Source organism: Cajanus cajan, chromosome 2 (genome assembly GCF_000230855.2).
Source record: "Cajanus cajan strain Asha chromosome 2, NIPB_CcT2T_4, whole genome shotgun sequence".
Lineage (NCBI taxonomy): Eukaryota > Viridiplantae > Streptophyta > Magnoliopsida > Fabales > Fabaceae > Cajanus > Cajanus cajan.
In genome coordinates, this window is record NC_138518.1 from 13,999,024 (window position 1) to 14,019,968 (window position 20,945).

Here is a 20,945-nt window from a genome sequence, read left to right on the forward strand (position 1 = left end):
CATGCAGTGATAGCATCCACATTATTAATTATTTATCCTCTGCTAACCAGAAAATTAAAAAAGAGGATAAAGAAACTTTAATTAATGCAAAAAAAATATATTATATGCTTTCACCTTTACTTTTCTCACTAAGACAGAGTCTATATATATATATATATATATATATATATATATATATATATATATATATATATATATATATATATGTATATATATATATATCATTTACTGTTAGATATATAATAAGTAAATAAAAGTCATATTATTCTATAAACATAAGTTAATTTTTAGTCGTTAATTTTACGATTCAAGATAGTGTATGAAACATAGAAAAAATATAATAAGATATTAATCCATAATAATAAAGTTTAATAATTGTATTCTTCTTTAATTTAATTATTCCCTTTATCTAGTATTATGTATGGACTTTCTTAAGAAAACTATCAATTATACAAAATACTATTATAAAATAACTTTATTAGATGAAGTTATGCTAATTAAAAATTGTATAAGACTGTAATTGTTTATTCATTAAAAAAATTTAGGTGACATTAAGAATTATTGTTCAAATTAATGATTATGATTCTCCTATTGACTAAGGGTTGGAATATTTTTTTACAGAAAATTAGGGGTGTTCAAAAAATAATTTTGAACTAAATTATATTAAAGACTAAACTAATTTAGACTATCAAAAATTGAACTATTTTTCTATAAAAATTAAACTATATTTTAAGTTCAACTTAAAAATCTAAACTACTATAAAAAGCAGTTTAGCACACTTTATATATATATATATATATATATATATATATATATATATATATATATAAAAGCTATAATAATTTTTGCATAATTATTATATTCAATCAGTACATTTTGATGATTTTTATTATAAACAAGACTATATATTTTAAGGATTTTTTTAATGTTATTATTCAATTATATATTAACATGAAAAATTATTTTTTTTAATAATTATTTGATAATTTATATTTAAGATGCTTTTTAATTGATTTGACCGTATAAGTAATATATTAAAATTAAACTTTATTTTAAAATATATCAACTATAAATTAAATTATGTAATATTTTAAAATATTCTTACGGTAATTTTAAATTATATTTTAATTTGTCTTGATTATGTATAATTAATTGTAAGGTAAGAAAATGATATTTTTTAAGGGTTACATTTTTTTTCTTCTAAATATTTAATACAACTACATATTTATGATTCAAACTCCAGAGAATCAATTAAGCTAGAACAAATTTCTTAGTCGTTGATAAGACTATTTAACAGTCATTTCAAACTAAATTGAATTAGAATACCAAAAAATGCTCAACTATTTTTTATAAAAACTAAATTGAACATAAATTTTGTTTTAAAAAAGCTAAATTACTATAAAAATTAGTTTCATATTCATTTCAAATCACAAGAAAAAAAAGAGTGTGATTTAAGATAAAAAATAATTTAATTTAGTAAAAAAAAATACTTCATCTCAAATTTTTAAAATGTAGTTAATTAAATTAGAAAATAAATTAGTTTAATTGGCCTAAACAATTTAATAATTTAGTTTAATTTGAGTGAACTATTATAATAGTTAAGTGTAGTTATTATACAATTTATTTTAGTTCAATCATTTTGAGCACTCCTACTATAAATAATAATATCTTGGTTACCATATATGTTATTTGGTCTAAGTATTATAATTGGAATAAAAAGTTATCAAACCAACATGAGAGAAGGGAGTAAGACCTAAGGACATAATTTAGTTACATTATCATAAGTATAGTGGATGCCATTTTTAATTTATAATTGAAGTTTCAGCTTGATAGTATATATAATTTATGTTATTGAAGTTTGTATTTATATTTACTAAAATAAAATTTAAATTCTAATTGAAAAATAGCATTAACTTAATAATGTAACTAAATTTTGTAAAAAAAAAAAAAAAGTAATGGGTAATGCATGAAAACATACTTATAGGAGGCCAATAATTTGTAAATGTAGTTGCTACACGTATGGGTACACTTCCAAGCCAGCACCATGTGTTAACCACATACTTATAGGAAGCTCTTCTTGTCTATTGTCAACATGTTATAAACATGGGGTTATATATATGTGTGGCCATTAGAAGGAAATGAAATTTGTGCCATAACTGACCGTCATTGTTTCAAAGCCTAATTCAAAAAGTAGAATTAAAGTGGCATATTTATAGGTTAAGTCCCCTTGGTATGCTTATATATAAAAACAAGTCCCCATGGCATATAGTCTTGAACATATACCAAATTCCCCCCTACCCCTTCTATTTGTTAGTTGAGAGAGATTGATATCTTAAATAAAGTTTTCTGTTAGTTAATTTACTTTGCAACGGCTCATCTTTATAGTATTTCTTTTAATACACATAAATCTAAACTTACACCTAACACTACATGTTTGAGAGATATGTGACCCTTCCAAGACGCGTTAGTGATTAAGTAATTTACGACATTAGAAGAATATTAATCACAATGCTTAAATAATTCTTTAGTTCTTATAAAATAGATCAAGGGCTTTTTTAGTCCTTTAAAATTTATTTTGTTATTTTTATTCCTGTATTTTTTTTTTATCTTTTCCATCAAATTGACCATTAAATCTAACGAGAAAAAAAATTATAGGAACAAAATTGAAGAATAAAAAATATATGGATCAAAATAGAAAATGATTAAAATAAAAATAAATAAAATTTGAGAGGGCTAAAACAAAAATCATTAGAATTAAGAGGATTTATTTAAAATAATTAGAAATAAGAGGATTAAAATGAAAATAATTAAAATTAAAATATATTGTGTGTTTAATTTTTATAATTATTTTTTGTCACCAATGCATTCTTTATTAGTACATTTATTGATTTAGATATTTAATTTTTATAAATTTAATTTAAATAAATATCGACTCCCTATAAAATAAGGTTAATTTGTTTTGATCATTTTAATTTTAGTTACTTTTATTTTGGTCCTGTCAAATGTTTGTTGTTTATTTTGGTTATTTTTTATGTTGGTCCCTTTCATTTTCTTGTTTTTCTATTTTAGTCTCTATAATTTGTTGACTTTTTCTTTTGTTAAATTTAATGATCAATCTAATAACAAGAACGAAAATGAAACAAAAAAAAATTAAGGGACAAGAATGAAATGTTTTTTAAAAGACTAAAAGCAGAAACATTCTATTTTATAGAGTATAAAAAGTTATTTACTTCTAATTATAGTGAAGGAATTATAAGTTTTAGTTAATGTGTGGTTTATAGCTTTATCAACAAAAGAATAATAAAATGCTAAGGTGTGCTTTAAATGACCAAGTACAATAGTTAAATAAAAAAATTGATTGAAACCTAATGGATCTCTTCATTGTCTGGACAGATAAATAGATAGAGACAGAAGGAGCAAAAGAGGGCCTAAAGGAGTCAATGAAGAAAGGGATAGAGGAAAAGGTTAGTTTCATTAAATAGCTGTATACACTTGCATGCAAGATGAAAGTGGAAGAAGTAGATCTAGAATTGATTTAAAGTTTGCATGTTCAAGTAGGACCATTTAATAAAGAATTGATTTTAGAGAACTTATGCTGTAAAGCCATAAATATTCAAACAGATAGAGTTATAAATTTTATTGGTCTAAAATTCTAGGTACAAGCAATGAATTTCCACCTTGCAATGAATTCTACACGTCGATTAACACAACTGTATTGCAATTTCTTATCCACTTAAATTCTTCGATATATCTTCAATGCTCCCAAATGTTAATTAGTAGGTTGGGTATTCTAGAATTTATGAACAAATTGAAACTAGAAATGGTTAACTGTCATTTTGGTTTTTGAAGGTAGTAAGACTATTACATTAGTTCAAAAAATTAAAAAAATGTCAAATAAATTTTTAAAATGCCAAATAAGTATTTATTGTCATTTTAGTCTCTAATTATATATCAATATTATTATTTTAATTATGTATATTTTTTATTTTATTTTGGACTAATGTAAGTATCAATTTCAACTTTTACAAACTTATTTAACATTTTTTGTAGTTTTATGAATTAATATGAAAGACTAATTTTTACTCAACTAAAGTAGAAAGGGAATTAATATGCTTGAGTTTCCAATTAATGCAATGTATAATAAGTAATCTGAAACAGAAATGGTTGAAGGAATCAATAAATATCAGACACCAAATTACGAATTAGCACATACAAATTAACTATGTGAAAGCCATTAGCAAAATATCGTTGGAAACCAAATCACGTGTCTGAGTGCGTAATTTTACTTCTGATTTATCTTATTCAACTATTTCAACTTTTCGAAAAAGAAAGGACCAAAAAAGAAAGATTTGATGTCTTAATAAAAAAATGTTGAACCTAACAAATGATCTTAATTCAATATAAAAGTGGTGGAAAAATTTGGCCAAGTAAAAACTGTTTTCACTTATTATTACGAAAATAACAAATGATCTTAATTCAATATAAAAGTTGTTTCCATAGGAACTGTGACCATATATCGGTGAAAATTTCCAATGGAAGATATTAATATCGGTGCAGATTCTCAAACTAAACATTGATTTCAGGCTGTCTGTAGAGCTTGTTTATGATAATGAATTCCATCATATCTCTCTCTACAGTGGCCTTGCCATTTTGCTTATAGAAAAACTGATTACGATACATTAATAGAGTGAGAAATTATTCCAATTATATAATTACGAAGAATGTTAGCAACACAATTTTTTTTATTATTAAAATTTGTTGAAAATTAAAGAGAGATTTATCGCATAATAAAATGTGAAACTGATTTTATTTTTTATTTTTAACAAATTTTAACTAATAAAAGTGAGTATATTAAAAACTTTGTTAGCATTTCTCTGCAGTTATTGATTAGATCATTATAAACACTTGGAAAACAAATATGAACCTTAACCCTAAAGAATTATACTTGAAGGAAAAGGGATTTCTGCAGGTCGCTGTATCAATCTTTACATCTTAGTTTGTTAATCCTGGTCCAAGTCTTTACAAAAGATATTTTCAAATGACACAAAAATAATAGAACCATAAAGGTTCACAATATCTTCACATTTCATACATGAGTGGCTATAATTTTTAGACTAAAGCAAATAATGAAAACCAAAGAAAATTTCAGCCACACCTCTATGATACCGTTTATTCTTGCATTTATTGTTGTTGAATTGAGAATCCTATAATTTAAGGGGAATAAACACAACACCAGTTTGTACAAGTAGAAAAGAATCAACATTACATAAAAATTAGGGAATATTCAGGCAAAAACCAAATCATTTGAGCTACTAATCCTTGTCTTTGCAGTACATCAGTACCAATCCTTTCCATTTCATTTCTTGAAGATAGCAAAATTACTAAAAAGTTTAGAAATCGGATAAGAAATTCAGAATAGAAAAACTTTTAATTGTTCTAAATCTCTGGAGAGAAACAGCCTTTTTATACATGGACTGATGAGTGCTAATCGTATCATTATACCTTGTTTTCAGAAATTCAATTTACTCTTTGGAAGAAAAAGATGGTGAAACTCATGCATTTGATACACCCAAGTGATCTTGTATAAGCTTCAATGATGAACAAATGCAAGTTCTAACAAAAATTTTCATTGGTGTAAAATATCACCCTTTCTTCTACTCACAATTAATTGTTGCTATTTTGTATTGAATTAACTGTCATTGTGGCAATCTGAAATAGCATATAGCAGGTCATTTTCAGCAGCTATTGTTTAAGCATTTTAGAACTCAAACGGTCAACAATTATTTTTCAAGGATTTCACAGAAGAGATGAATATCTTCCCTTAGCGTAAAAACTTGTCAAAGACATGATGTGACAAAATGAAATTATTCACAAAATCTATCAGAAAGCTAAGATTCCAAATATGCATAAAATGTATGCTTTATCAAATACATATAAAACCGGAGTGATGATTTCATGTTAATAGTAGTATATATGAGTAAATACCTGTGTCCATTCCCATATTTAATTATGCAACTGATGCTTCAATCTGTCTACGCATTTAGAAAATTAATACATCACAACAAACGGTAATGAGACAACAAGAATCAGTTTATTTTAACTTGAAACCGCTACTGTAAAAAAGAAAGAAAGAAAAAACGTAAATCACACTGTCAAGGATACAAAAGAATGCACCTCCATTATGTTGTAGCTTGTAACAAATTTCTATAGGATTTTGACAATCTTGTATGAATTTTCCTGGTCTTTTGTGATGTTTTAACGTGGTTAGCTTCTATTTTCCGTATTTATGTTGAGTTTCATCCATATGTGATCTCTTTATGCATAGAAAACTAGCATATTTTATATGTGTGTGTTGTATTCACAGTTTTGTGATTAAGAATTCAAATCAGCAGGAGCATATCCCGTACATCTATAGCTCAACTACAAACAGAAGCTGAAAGACTTAGAGATTTCTTTTGTGTCACCTCCTCTTGCAACAAGGTATATAACTGCTTCAAATGTTTATATTTAATAACCAAGGAGAAGGAATATATAAATATTAGTCACTGACTCACTGTTGAACAATATTAACCAAATATATAAATATTAAAATCTGCAAGAAGGAACAGTTTCCTGATAACTAATTGGCATTATGCAATGCCAACCACACTTTAAATATTGGTCAGAAACCAATACACGCAGCAGCAACCTTTGTGCCAACTGTCACACGCCATTGGCTGATGATGAGCAAAGGATTAAGAGGTACAAACATTTTGGAAAGGGAATATAGGACAGAAAAGTTACTGGTGGAAAACACAGAAAGATGCCTTCATGATTCCTTGGCAAGCCACTAGAAGAGTTGCATTCAATCTGATAATACTGAAAAAAAAAGGGAAAGATAAAACACACAAACACACACACTAGTGTAAACGTGGATTGGTGCACTCCTCCCAAGACTTTCCAAAGATTTGAAGCCCTGAAAGTTGAAGACTTATAGAACTGTAAATATCATCAAAATAGAAGGTTTCAAGAAGAGCACTTAGCTTTAGTATTACACTATTAGTATCATGTTCATGAAACACACACATACCTGTGGACAGATTCATGCTAGCTATAGCACAGAAGTTGGAGCGGCCAGTGGATCCATTAGCATCCCAATTTGGAGACAAATTGGAGAAGGGGTGGTACTCACTGCTGTTGTTGTTGAAACATGGTGGTTCCTTAGGGATTGCAAGGTTTTGGTGATGATGATGAGAAGAGGACATCAAGGACGGCTTCAACTTTCTCTTGATCACAATGGATTCCTCAATAACATTGAAGTCATCTCTAGGTGCTTCACTTCCCATGAGGTGGTGAGGGTGAGTAGGTGACCTTGATTGATGCATGATTTGAGAGTGGTTATTTTCAATTGCAGGGCACTTTTTCTTCAAGTCTTGTTGCACCCTCCCTGTGTTGGTGTTCACATTGCACATAATCTTGTTACTAGTCCTTTCCCTTGCTCTTGCTCTTGCTTTCTCCCTTGACTCCTTCATCTTTGCAGGTTCCTTCTGTGACCTTTTCAACTTCATCCTCTCTCTTGCAGCCATTAATGTTGGTGACTTGCTATCACTCGAATCTAACCCTTGTTGTAGGTTGTGTGGAGTAGCAGCATCACAAGTGATGAGTTGCTGTTTCTGTTTGATCTCAGAAACAACTTCACAGTCATCATCACACTCGGATGAAGAAGAGAAGCTCTTGGCTCCTTCTTCACTATTGTTGCTCTTGCTCCTTGCCAGCTCCTTAATTGCTCTCTTTGACTTGTTAAAGAGCCACTCAAGGGTATTGCTGGCTTTGTCAAACCCTAGCATGTCCTGAAGATCAAAGAACTTGCGAGCAATCTCAATGGACAACCTCACCCTTCGGTCCCTCAAACCCTGAGAGGTGTAAATCTTGCTGTGTCTGTCCTTCTTAGCAGGCTTCTTTGCAAGGAAACAAGAAATGCCATAGTGAGGAGCACCACCACCACTTGGGTTCGGTTTGGTCATTGCAGAACCACCACCACCACAGTTATGATCTGTGACTGTGACTGGCAAATTGCTCAGTGCTTCTTGGATGCTTGGAGGGTTATTATGAGTTGGTATGTAAGGCACAGAAAGTGGATCATGAAGAAGGGTGTTGCTTGCAGAAGCATTGTCAAGGTTGAGAAAAGGAAAAGGAGGGTATGAAGAAGAACATGAAGACGGGAAGGAAGGGTAAGGGGTGGAACTGTAAGGGAACATTTGAAGATTTTCTTTTCTTTTCAATTAATGAATTTGAGAGGGACAAAAACCCTAGCTCTTGAAGAAGTGTATTTCTATCTTCCTCTGAACAATGAACTGGTTCCAAGTTTCAACCCTCAGCTCTCAACTTAATGGTCCAAAGCGGTGCCCCTTTAATATAAAGCGTTTCAGAGAAGGGATAGAGAGAGTACTAGAGATGAGTTACGGTAACACTATAACACATCCAAGAAGAAAAAAAAATGTTTAGAGAAATGGGTGAGAGGAAGTGATTTCAATTAGGCCAATGATGGAACTTAGATTTGCTTTGCGTGCATAGTGTCTATTTTTATGTGAATGGATTATCTGCTGGATCAGGTTCGTTGGCATCAGTGGTGTGGTCAAGAGAGAGAGAGAGAGAGAATGACACAGTAATAGTGTAAGTAAACAGAGTACAAGAGACACATAATTTGTGGGTTTTTTGCCTCATTATGTGGAACCAACGTAAGCAGAGCAGGGTCAAATCATTCAACTTTTGAACCCGTTAATGTGTGTGAGGGTATGTGTGTTTTCCTGTTATTAGGTGTCGTTAGGGTTAGGGTTCTACTTAGCCCTCACAGAATTTGAAGAAATGAATTGTTAATTAAAAGTAGGTCTACGTATTCCATCATGTGCTAATTTCAAATTATACATGCCGAATTAATTTACGAGAAAGTGAAATGCGGTGGTGAAAAGTTCATCTCATTTCGCTGTTCAAATTAACCAGGGAAAGAGGGTTTTTTTTTTCTATTATGAGGCTTCAACTTTTTAACCCAAGGGTCATGAATTGAAGTAAAAGGTGGGTGCAAGTGAAACCGTGGAAATACTGTAGACAGTTTCTTCTGTACAAAAAGTTTTGATACTCTACAACGAGGAAAGTAAGATAGTAAATAACAACTAATTAATCACCTATATAATTAAGAGACCTAGTTCATCACTCACATATAATGATATAACATGCACTTCCCCATGTCAATATAAATATTCAAATGTCATTTTAAGAATTTAATTTTCATGTATGAGTATGAATTTAAATAACTATAACAAAAATCAACTATCACTCAAATTGGATGAAAGTGCGAGTAAAAAAAATCTTTTACCCTACTAAACCCTAATTTTAATGCATTAAGAATGTACAATTACAAAACAATGATGTTTTTCTTGAATTTTTTGAAACAGTGAACAATCTTAACTGAAAGAGTGGCAGTGATATTTATATTAATAAAAGGGTTTTACAAACGTACTAGAGACTGAGCAAAAAAGACAAATTGGTAATTACAAAAATTAGGGTTCTTTTGAGTGAGCCGTACCACCTACTGTCATTTTCAACCGGGAAAACTCATCCAATCTCTGACACCATTGCTCTGCTGGAGAGTGGGGGTCGTCCCTGCACTCTTATCAATTTGTATATTCAGTAACCTGTAGTTGGTGTTTACACAGAGTCATGGATGGACTTAGTCATCTTTCATAACCTAAGCTATTTGGATTTGTTGTGTACCACAACCTGGGAAAAGAAACTATATATTATATGCATAGTACGATTGCCGAATCTGCACTTGGATCTGAATTCCAGTACTTTGCTTAGGCAATTCGTTGTGCCATGATGAATTAATTAAACCCTCTTGTTAATTTTTCATAATGATGTGCCTGTGCCATTCATCTCCACTTCTTCCTTTCAGTTCAACCCAAAGGACCACACCACACCTAACCAGCTAGATAAAGTGATGAGGAGATTTCTTGTTATGGTTTTTGAATGCTATCCAAAAACGGAATATAACTGTCTCTTGACCTCTTTCTTTAACCTGCCCTTTCTAGTAATCACAATTCACAATACAAAATCAAACATCAGGTCCAATATTACATATTAATTATTATACTAATTGTTAATATAGGACTAAGTACAATGCATTTTCTTTCAAGTTTTACATGTACTTGGTTAATTAATCGAGGTGCTTAATTAATAGTTTCTTGCGCAGTGTAAAATCATTTTAGAGAATTAAATTGTGTTTAATTTTAATATTTAATATATTGTTAGGGTAAGATTTTTTAGATGCACTACAAAAAATGTTACATACAGTAACACACAAAAAATATCATTATAAATATAATATACGTAGGTATATATTTATTTAATATATAGTTATACAAAATTTTAGTGTTGATTTTGAATGAGATTTAACAATATATTTTATGTGTCACTACATTTTATACCCACACTTTTAACAATATACCAACATATATTGTATTTGTTGTGTAGATAAAAATAGTTTTAGTGACACATATTATGTTATTATAGGATATGTGTCATTATATGACAATTTCTTTATAATGACGGTTAATTAATTAACTCTCATATCACTCAAATAATTATTATTTAAATTAATAATTTTCAAATATATATACTATATGATTAGGGTTATATTTAGGGTTGGAAAAATGTACCGGAATCCTATGAGTACTCATAAAAAATACTTTTAATGGGTAGGATAAAAACTCGCATAAATAAAAATGAGAACGTGAGGAGATTTATCCGCAAAATTCAATGGAGATGGAATGGGTATGTGTATATAAGATCCACACCTTTATTTATATATAATTAATTAAAAAAATTCTTAATTTAAAATTCTAAATAGAGTTGTTGTATCTTTTTTATTTATATTTTTAAATTTTAATTATTATTTTAGTTAGTTTAATCCTTAGTCTCATCATGTTTTAATTTCTTAAGATATATATTATTAGACCAAAATAATATTTAAACATTTACACAATATCTCACAAAAATAAGATTAATGTGTGTGTGCGCGTGTTTGTGTGCGTATGTGTGTTATTATAAGATAGTAAGGTTAATCTCCTAAATATTCACTAAAATTTTCACATTTATATATTTGTGTTATTATAAGATAGTAAGGTTAATGTCCCAAATATTCACTAAAATTTTCACATTTATATATTTATTTTGTCTTACATTTTGTATTTTTCAATTATAGAAAAGTGATCATAGTAACTAGTAATTGTGAATTTCTAAAATTTCTTTATATATATTTGACATCTATGTAAATTTAAAATTTAAAATTTATAGAGAAGACCATAGTTTTTCTTAATATAATAGCTTGTTAATGCTTTTAATATTATTATTATTAGTCTTGTGCGAGCATCTTTATTAGTCTTTGTAAAGAATGAATGAGAATCCATATGTTGATGTCATGGGAGTAGTTGATATAGTATATATCAAAAGTACGATCCTTTTCTTTTTGGTAAATTATAAATCAGAGATCGCAAGTTTGAAAGTGCAACCATTATATAAAAAAATAAATAAATAAAAGGATGAATAAATTTTGGTATGAAAAATGCTTATTGGCTTACTTGGGCCTATAAATCTATTTATACAAGTTGTATAAAAAAGGATTTGTAAATAGGCTTTTAGATTAAGCAAAATTTTAATCAAGTTAATTAGACCTTTAAAAAATGTTTACAAAGTGTAAATATAGGATAAATTAGACTCAAACTCCCTAAAGTCTAGTCTAGATGATCTATTTTGACTCCTATTAATGATCATATTTAAATGATTAGAATTTATATTTAGAATTTTATGTATCTAATATTGTTCAATTACAAATTATGACTTATGTTTAAATGATTTAAAGTTGTAGTTGGATAATTTAAGAGTAGATTTTTAATTTAGTTGTAATAATAATTTTAATTAATATTTTCCATTGATTTTCTAATTTTATATTTAATTAAAGTACATATAGGAAATATGAGTATGAGTATATATATACACTTCAGATAAAAAATAGAGATTAAAGTTGCTACCTACATAAATATAAAGATGGATTCATATATCTGTTTTAAACACAAATATAAAGATAGATACTATAATATCCTACCTAATTCCTACTCATTGCCATCTCTAGTTAGATGACAACCAACATAATTCAATGTATTTAGTAAAATATTGTTTGATTCGATATTGTTGATCATTAAAAAAAAAAAAATCCTCTGATCATTACTATAAAAGGGTGTCCGATCTCAAAAGAGGATTGTTCTGAATGTAAGCAAAAAAACTCTAACCTAGCATAGGGTCTTAATTGGTGGTAATATATGATTAGAGAAAACTTTGTAATATAATATTTTAGGAGTTTCAAAAATTGTTCTGAGTAAAATCAAAATTTCACCGTAATAATTCATATGATAAAAAAAAAGTCGGATGTTACCCAAATGAAACTCTAAATTTAAGAATTTTGACTCTTTCAAATAAAAATAAAAAATTATATTGCTCGTGACATTTATTTAAATTGATTATATTCCCAAAAATTGTCAAACTAACTATAAGTTTAGCCTAGCAAGTTATATAAACATGTGATCACTTAAAAAAACCAACTTGCATATATATTAGGAGCCCCTGTATTTAGATGGATGGCCTAATTAAGGAGCATTATAGATGGTAATGAGCTTGCTTAGGGAATCATTTTTCTGGTTCATTTTGTAATATTTACTTTCAATACAACAAATGTTACGAACAATTATATAAAGTGTTTGTAGAAAAAACTTATTTAATATATTTATACACAATTTTAATCAATATTAATTTAAAATAAAATTTAATATATATTATATATCACTATAATTTATATATATACTTTTTAATAATATATTAATATATATTATTTTTATAGTGTAGACAAAAGTTAGATAATATATCATTATAAAGTGTGTCATTACATGAGATTTTCTTCGTTTGCTTACTCCTTCTAGGCTTTTAATAGATTTCCTTTTTCTACAGTAAAACCAATATAAAATATTTTATTTTCTCATAGGTATTAAATCTATGTACTATCTTGTAAATGTATCTATTCTAAGTATCTATTCGCATATATAAATGTCCACAAAGCAGTTTAAGCCAGTTTTGTTAAAATAGTTTAGTAAAATGCTTTTCAAGAATGCCGAACCAAACTAATTCAGAAGAAGAAACTAAAAAGAGGGAAGAGTGGGTAGGTTTGATTTAGTTCATGAACCGTATAGAAAGAACCTATAATAGAAAGATGGATGAGTTAATGTGGTCACCAACTTCTGCAAATTATATAAAATACATGATTTGAACATATCATTATTACAGAAAGAAGTCACTACTACTCTACAAAATGTCACATCACCGATAGAATGGAAAGCGTTTTGATTGGAATATTCATTGCACAATTAGAGGAACAAAGGAAAACCAGAAGAACGTAGTTTCTCATTTGTATCCAATTGTGTATCTAGATTTGTAAAGAAACAGAACCAAGGGCAGCTACTCTATGAATTCATATTTGACATCGCTTGGTGAACATCACAGCGAAGCAATATGGTGGCAACTGTGGGATAGAGATCAAATTTTGATGAGCCTATGTATATATGTGTGAATCAAATTTTTATTGAACCGCTCTTAAATATATTTTTAATTTTTTAAATTTAAAATAAATTTATTTTTATCACTTAAACTTAAAATTGTTGTTTTTAGTTTCAATAAATTCAAAAACAATCTTATTTTAATCTTTATATTCAAATTTTGTTAAAATATTTATGAAACATTATTATATAAAATTTATTTGTTAGTAACCCTAATAGTAAAAATATCATATTAAATTTAGTTGATATTGTATATCGACTTAATTGGTCACTTTTATATATATGTGGTGATTTAAGAGACTAAAACAATATTTTTTAAAATTATAAAAATTAAAAATAATAATGTTAAATTTAAAGAATAAAAATAAATTTATTTTAAATTTGAGGGACTAAAAATATATTTAAACCTAATTAATCCTACAAATCAAATAAAATCTTATTTTTAAGTTTATATATATATAAGTTAATTTTAACTTATTTCAATTTTTCTTCCTATAAATACTTTTGAACAAATTTATTTGAACAGACCTTTTAACTTGTGCATATAAGTTAATTTTAATTTATAAATATATTTTTTTTTATTTTTTGTTACCAGCTTCTCTTTTACTGGAGAAATTTATTTTATAGACACTAATATTGTTGGATGTGATGCTATTAACATAATAGTACTACCAACAGAGGTTCAATAAAAAAAGTTACTGCACAAATCTAAAACCTCAATTAACCCTTAGATCTCAAATGAACAATGTTCTTAAGGAGAGTTGTCCATAAAGCAATATTTTATTTAATTAAAGTGAGATTAAATTTGATTAATTTAATTTAATAAAATATATGTCCAAAAACAAACCAATTATATCAGATTGTATCTTGTTTCCTAAGCTGCTGGGTCATACTGAAATAACTATTTATGATATTTTACATATTTCTTTGGAACGAGAATCTACACATATCTAGGAGTCATCATAGATTTCAACCAATCTAATTGTCGAGTCAAGCCTTTAAAGGTGCTAGCCCTGTCTTTGAAATCAGAGGAACATTATCAAGAACCTGCAGAAAGCTACATGGAATGGTTTTGATAATGGTCTCTTTGCTTCTGCGGCTGATTTCCATTATCTTCAACATAGGGGTCTTATGCAAGTTAAGAAAGGAAGAAAAATGCTAATAACATACTTTTTTTTTCTTCATTGGCATAGTTTATATAGTATTAAAAAATTGATGACTTAAAATTAATCTATACTCATAAAATATAATTTTTATTAATCAAATATCATTTTAACTTGATGGAAATCAAATCCAGGAGTATAAGTGAACTCCTTTATCTTAGAACAAATCTTACAATCACTGAATTAAGAAACTTGATTAACAATACATTTTTTAAGACACTTTTTAATTTAGACACACTCTCTAATTGATTAAAATGCATTGAAGAATACAAAATTTGCTGGACTTCATCTTATTTAATAACAATCTCAATTAATCATGTAATTTTCAATAAATTATACTTAAATAAAAATAAATGTGTTTAGAAAAGTACGTGTTACTAATTCTTTTTTGAAAGACGACATGAATTTACGTAACCAGGTGTCGATTTAATTTGGTTTATATGGTTAAGGAAGAACAATGTCATCTCATAATTACTTGTTTGACTTTTTCTGTATATAATCACCCCATCATGTATCTTTCATTGAAAGAAATTTTATATGAAATAAATTATTTATATGACAAAAATTTTCACATTAAATATTTTTTTATTGATCAATAAAATGGATCATACATAGTATTTCAAAACTATCTATTAATGATTAATTTAAACTCGCAAGAAGTGAATCGAAATCATGAATTAAATTCAAAAAAAATCCGTACAAGTTAATTGGCGGGCTCGTATGTAATTATTGCAATCTATATTAAGGTTACGTCTCACTCTTGGTTCTCTTACTAGGTGGGTGGATCTCACATTCTTTAATTTCTGATTGATGTACTATATGTGGGTTGCATTTTCAATTTTGCATATTATCTTGAAGTAGGTATGGCCTTTTATTTTGCTATAAATTCTAGAATGTTGATGGATTAATATTTGGTTGACATAGTAGATCGCGCGGCTAAAGTTCCCTAATATTTTATACGTATTTATTTTTACTTATTAATTAATAAAGAGGAAAATTATTTGTCTAGTCGAATAAAATTCTGCCATTTTTTTTTCTTTATTTGTGTAACTCAAGATCTCAATATACCTTTCATCAGAAAAAAAATCTCAATATATCTTGTTACTTTCATAGTTTCATTAAACCATTAAGTTACATATTTCCTTTATCAACCCATCTATTGTTGTAAACATTGGACCTCAATTGATATGTTTTTCTGTCCCCAAGATGATACAGCCAGTTGAATTTATTTTACTTTTACTAGTTAGCTAGTAGCTAAAATTTGGACTTGAATTTAATTTTTCTTTTGTATTTTATATCCTATTATACATATTTTAATAAAAAAATTGTCATATATATATATATATATATAGTAACATAATATTTGTTATTAAAAACTACTTTTACTTACATTATAAATACAATATATGTTGGTATATTATTAAAAAAAATGTAGGTATAAGTTATAGTGACACATAATATATTTTGTCAAATTTCTTTCGAAATCAACACTAAATTATATGTCAAATAAATTTATACGTATATATATTGTATCTATGATGATACTTTTTATATGTCACTATGTGTAACATTACTTGTAGTGCTTGCACTAGGGATTAAGAGTCTTCATGGATCAAATTTTTGAAAAATCTAAATCAAATTATATCGATCCATTTTATAAAAATAGATTGGTTAACTCATCTGTATTTTATAAATTAAGTGGATTGATTCAATTCTATTTAAAATGAGGATTGAACTTTTTAAAGTTAAATTGGTTCAGGACAATCATCAAATTTATACTTAAGGATCACTTTTTTTTTTTTTTTTTAAATTGAATTAAACTAAACTAAATTGATCTACTTTATAAAAATGGATTGAGTATTCAAATCGATTATGAAAAGTGAATAGGTTATTTTTTCTCAAAATAGATCAATTTTTTAATATGAATAGGAATAAGTAATAAATTGATTTGGATCAATTTGAATTTTTTTTATACCTTTTCTAGAGATAAGATAAGTGATTTATAATTCAATTACAAACTCTTAAAGAGGTTGGTGGTTAGTTATGACCTTAAATAGAGTCATGTTATAATTATATACTAACCTAAATTTTCTTGAAAAACGTTGGACCTCAATTAATATTGTATAAAAATTATTTAAATAGTATTTTTTTATCTCTATAATGTATCACTTTTTCTTGTAAAAGAATTTTATTAAATATTTTTTTTATTTTAGTCATTGTGATTTTATTTTAATATTTATAATAAATTTTTTATTTTAGTTTCTATAATTTTTGTTTTCATTTTACATGTATCACTTTAAATAAAGATGGGTATTGAATAAGAACAAATTATTGAGATATTACAAAGACAAAAATAAAAATATGAGTATATTAATCTTTCTAAATTAAAAAAATACAAAAGATATAAGAAATAAAATAAAGAAAAAAAAAAAGAGAAAATGTATAAGAACTATTTAAAAATAATAATTTTATAAGAATCAAAATAAAATGGTATATTAAAGAAATTAAAATTATATTTAAGACTATATATTCCTACGATTGTCACCGCATATATCAATAACTGAAAAGCTGTAAATAATGTAGAATCTTAGTCTATCAAACAAGAGCAGAGAAAAATGTAGAATTAATCTTACTTTTACTTTAAGTCATTGTTTCAAGTTCTATAACCAAGCCTGTTAATTATAAGTAAAATATCGAGCACGTGAAACACGTTTTTAGCAACATTAAAAAAGATCTTCCTAAATAATGAGTAATTGTATATATAAGTCTTTCAAGGTTAAAATTATCTTCAATTTTCTTTCATTTATAAAAAAAAAATCACATAAGTTAATCATTACCAAATTTAATCACATATAAAATTTTATTTATTTTAAATTTAACTTTGTGTATATAATTTTTTGTGTTATTATTTTACTTGACGTGAAACTTTAATTTTAAAAAAATTAAATATAAAAATTATATTCTTAGAGATGTAACACTTTAACTTTAAAAATAATTAGAGAGTATAAAAAAGTATAATTTTTATATATTATTCTTTTACTCAACATGAAGTTCAATTTTAGGAAATAATTAAAAAAAATAATATTAAAATAAAAAAATATTATTCTATCTATAATGATATTTTTTAAAATAAATATTATAATAATTTATTAATTTAATTTATAATAACATTTTAATAAATACAAGTATGTAAATGTTGTTAAAGATATTAAATATATTAGTAAAAGAGGAAATAAACAGTGTTTAGAGAAAGAAAAGAAAGAGAATTTTTTTAAAAAATTTTAATGTGTTTAAAACCAAACAAAAAAACATGAATCAACATTCTCTCTTCATATTTAACAAAACCAACGAGTAATTTCTCATGTAATTAATATGATTCTCACTTGTATATATAAATCTTATATGTAGATCCAAACATCTCCTTAGCCTCTTTCGGGTGTTGTGAAACAATTGAGTATCCTAGACTTTTAAAGAGAAGGCAAGGAACCTCTTGATGAAGTGCATAATGTAAGATAATTATGTCTCATATGGGAAATATGTAATATATAAAGGGACTAATAAATAAATAATTAAATAATTAAAGACTAAATCATAAATGGGTTTAATGGAGCATTTATGAGAATAATTGTTATTTGATGGAAATAACAATCTTTAGGGATTATAAATATCTACTAATGTGAGACAAGGTCTACACCCCTGACAGAAAGTATTCTCTCAAACCCTAGCCATCACGAAAGATAGAGAGAGTAGAAAGAAAAGTCAAAGGGAGTGAAATCTTGGTTCTCTTCTCAAGAAGATCAAAGCGCTCTAAGGATCAAATGAGTTTTCTACTATGGAGAAAGGTACACACTTTCTTATTATTATGTGAGTATCATGAAATTCAAAGATCCTCTAATTTTCTATAATTGATGTATTAGAAAATCATAGATTTACATGTGGTATCAGAGCAAGGTTTTGAAATTGAATGATCCTCCGTGAATGATATGTGTTGTAAAATTGTATAATTCTCCATGAATGTTATATATATACATATATAACGATTTTGCAATGATCCAGAAGACATTGTCAAATCAAGAAATTTCAAGCAATATTTTCTCACCAGAAGTGAGATAATTGTACAATAATGAAAAGAATATTTTCTCACCAGAAGTGAGAAGAATATTTTCTCACCAGAAGTGAGATAATTGTACAATAATGAAAAGAATATTTTCTCACCAGAAGTGAGAAGAATATTTTCTCACCAGAAGTGAGATAATTGTGCAACAATGAAAATAAAAGGATATTTTCTCACCCGAAGTGAGATAATTGTACGACAATGAAAATAAAAGAATATTTTCTTCACCTGAAGTGGGAAAATATTATGAAAATTAAGGGAAAAGAAAAGAGATAGATAAATAAACAAATATTATATAAGTGTTATGTTTGATCCTTTGAGTACCACCGGAAGTGGAATAATTCTATCAAGGTCATTGTTGCAATATTAAATGATGTTTGGGACAATTATATATATATATAAATCCCAATTCCCATGAACCCTAATTTTATAAATTAGGAATTATGATTTAATTTTCCGCTGCATGTTGTTTGTTTTGGATCATGAATGTAATTCTTAATTTTAAATTATGATCAATGTATTAAATTCCACATTACCGAAATCCTAGTGGTAATCGCGTAAGAATTATTTCCTTGAAAGTTTCCTTTTTATGAAATACCTAAATTTGTATATCAAATTGGAAAGAATTGATTTTTTTAAAAAACAAATTTTGGAATTAAGTGTACGATGAATTTGTTAGTCACCAAAGTGACCAAATTTTATATTTATTTAATTCCACATTAATGGAAAGAATTGATTTTTTTCCTTTTAGTCGAATTTTGGAATTCGTGACTGCGCATTCTACTCTTATGTGTTTCAACGTAGAAATTAATATTTCAAATTGGAAATAATTGATTTTTCCTTTTAATCAAATTTTGGAATTTGTGACTGCGCATGTTACCTTCATGTATTTCAACGTAGAATTTCAATGTTCTCAATTTCTAAAGTATGAAGTTTTATTTTACTTTCTTTTATGAAATTCATGAATGACTTTAAATTGGGACAAGTAAAGTTTTTATTTACTTGGAATTAATTGTATGATGAATTTGTTAGTCACCAAAGTGGCCAAATTTTTTATTTATTTAATTCCAAATTAATGGTGATTTAATTCAGTTACCCATAGAATAATGGATGCTAAATAAAATATTTGTTTGTTTATGGGTATATTGAAATTCATTATTATAAGACATTTATGTATCGCCCAAAGGTTGATTAGTTGTTCTCATAATTAATGAATATAATTGTGTGACTTATATGTGCTATTAAATTATTTATATACCCAAAGGTATTAGATAATTTTAATTGGTGCATGTTTAGTTGCAAAATAATGATTAAATTTATTAGCATCATTATGTTTGTATGTTGTGTGTTGATGTATCACCCAAAGGAGAACATCAATATACTATTAATTGATGTTTGAATATATTATATGTGTAGCATGTATTTTATGTTTCAAAACACTCATAAAATTTTTTATTATGTAGTATCTGTTCCCAATTCACTAAATTCTCTTGTAGCGTCTGTTCCAAATTTTAATGGGCTTAATTTCTCTGACTGGAATGAGCAAGTTCAATTTCACCTCGGTGTTTTGGATCAAGACCTTGCTATATTGGAAGAGAAGCCTCCTACTATTACTGATTCTAGTAGTAATGAAGAAAAAGCCTATTATAAAGCTTGGGAAAAGTCTAACAGACTCTGCCTTATGTTCATGAGAATGACTGTTGCTGACAGTATTAAGACAGCTCTACCCAAAACTGAAAGTGCTAAAGAATTTATGGGTTTTGTGGGAGAGCGCTCTCAAACAGCTAATAAGTTTTTTTTTTTTGCTGAGACACTAATGAGTACATTGACCATCATGAAGTTTGATGGTTCACGTACTATGCATGAGCATGTCATTGAGATGATAAATATTGTAACAAGACTTAAGTCTTTTGGAATGACTGTGAATGAGAACTTCCTTGGGAGTGTTCTACTTTCTTGTAGCATAGACGTTTAGGTCACATTTCTAGAGAAAGAATGGAAAGATTAATAAAAAATGAAATCCTTTCAAAT

The 20,945-nt window shown here is 27.1% G+C and overlaps 2 protein-coding genes across 3 annotated transcripts; one reads left to right on the forward strand and one right to left on the reverse strand.

Annotated features, from left to right (window-relative positions):
- Window positions 1–6,481: 6,481 nt before the first annotated feature.
- Window positions 6,482–8,625, reverse strand: LOC109788655 (uncharacterized). Of its 2 annotated transcripts, none has more exons than XM_083067941.1 (2): window positions 7,070–8,625; window positions 6,482–6,978 (listed from the first exon to the last, which is right to left on the reverse strand). In XM_083067941.1, exons 1-2 carry the CDS (start codon window positions 8,235–8,237, stop codon window positions 6,971–6,973), a joined length of 1,176 nt encoding a protein of 391 aa, XP_082924067.1. In that variant the 5' UTR covers window positions 8,238–8,625; the 3' UTR covers window positions 6,482–6,970. The 2 variants fall into 2 exon arrangements, with proteins under 2 accessions (XP_082924067.1, XP_020203021.1); XM_020347432.3 differs by having other exon boundaries at window positions 6,482–6,955; window positions 7,070–8,624.
- Window positions 8,329–20,889, forward strand: LOC145954744 (uncharacterized). The gene is made up of 2 exons (XM_083069431.1): window positions 8,329–8,443; window positions 20,378–20,889. Exons 1-2 carry the CDS (start codon window positions 8,329–8,331, stop codon window positions 20,887–20,889), a joined length of 627 nt encoding a protein of 208 aa, XP_082925557.1.
- Window positions 20,890–20,945: the final 56 nt, after the last annotated feature.

Bases quoted from the DNA above. Each gene is read 5' to 3' on its own strand.
- LOC109788655 (XM_020347432.3), bottom strand. From the start codon at position 8,237: ATGTTCCCTTACAGTTCCACCCCTTACCCTTCCTTCCCGTCTTCATGT. The intron at 6,956-7,069 runs GTATGTGTGTGT...TTCAACTTTCAG, and splicing joins TAGCATGAATCTGTCCACAG to GGCTTCAAATCTTTGGAAAG.
- LOC145954744 (XM_083069431.1), top strand. From the start codon at position 8,329: ATGAACTGGTTCCAAGTTTCAACCCTCAGCTCTCAACTTAATGGTCCA. The intron at 8,444-20,377 runs GTAACACTATAA...TTTATTATGTAG, and splicing joins AGTACTAGAGATGAGTTACG to TATCTGTTCCCAATTCACTA.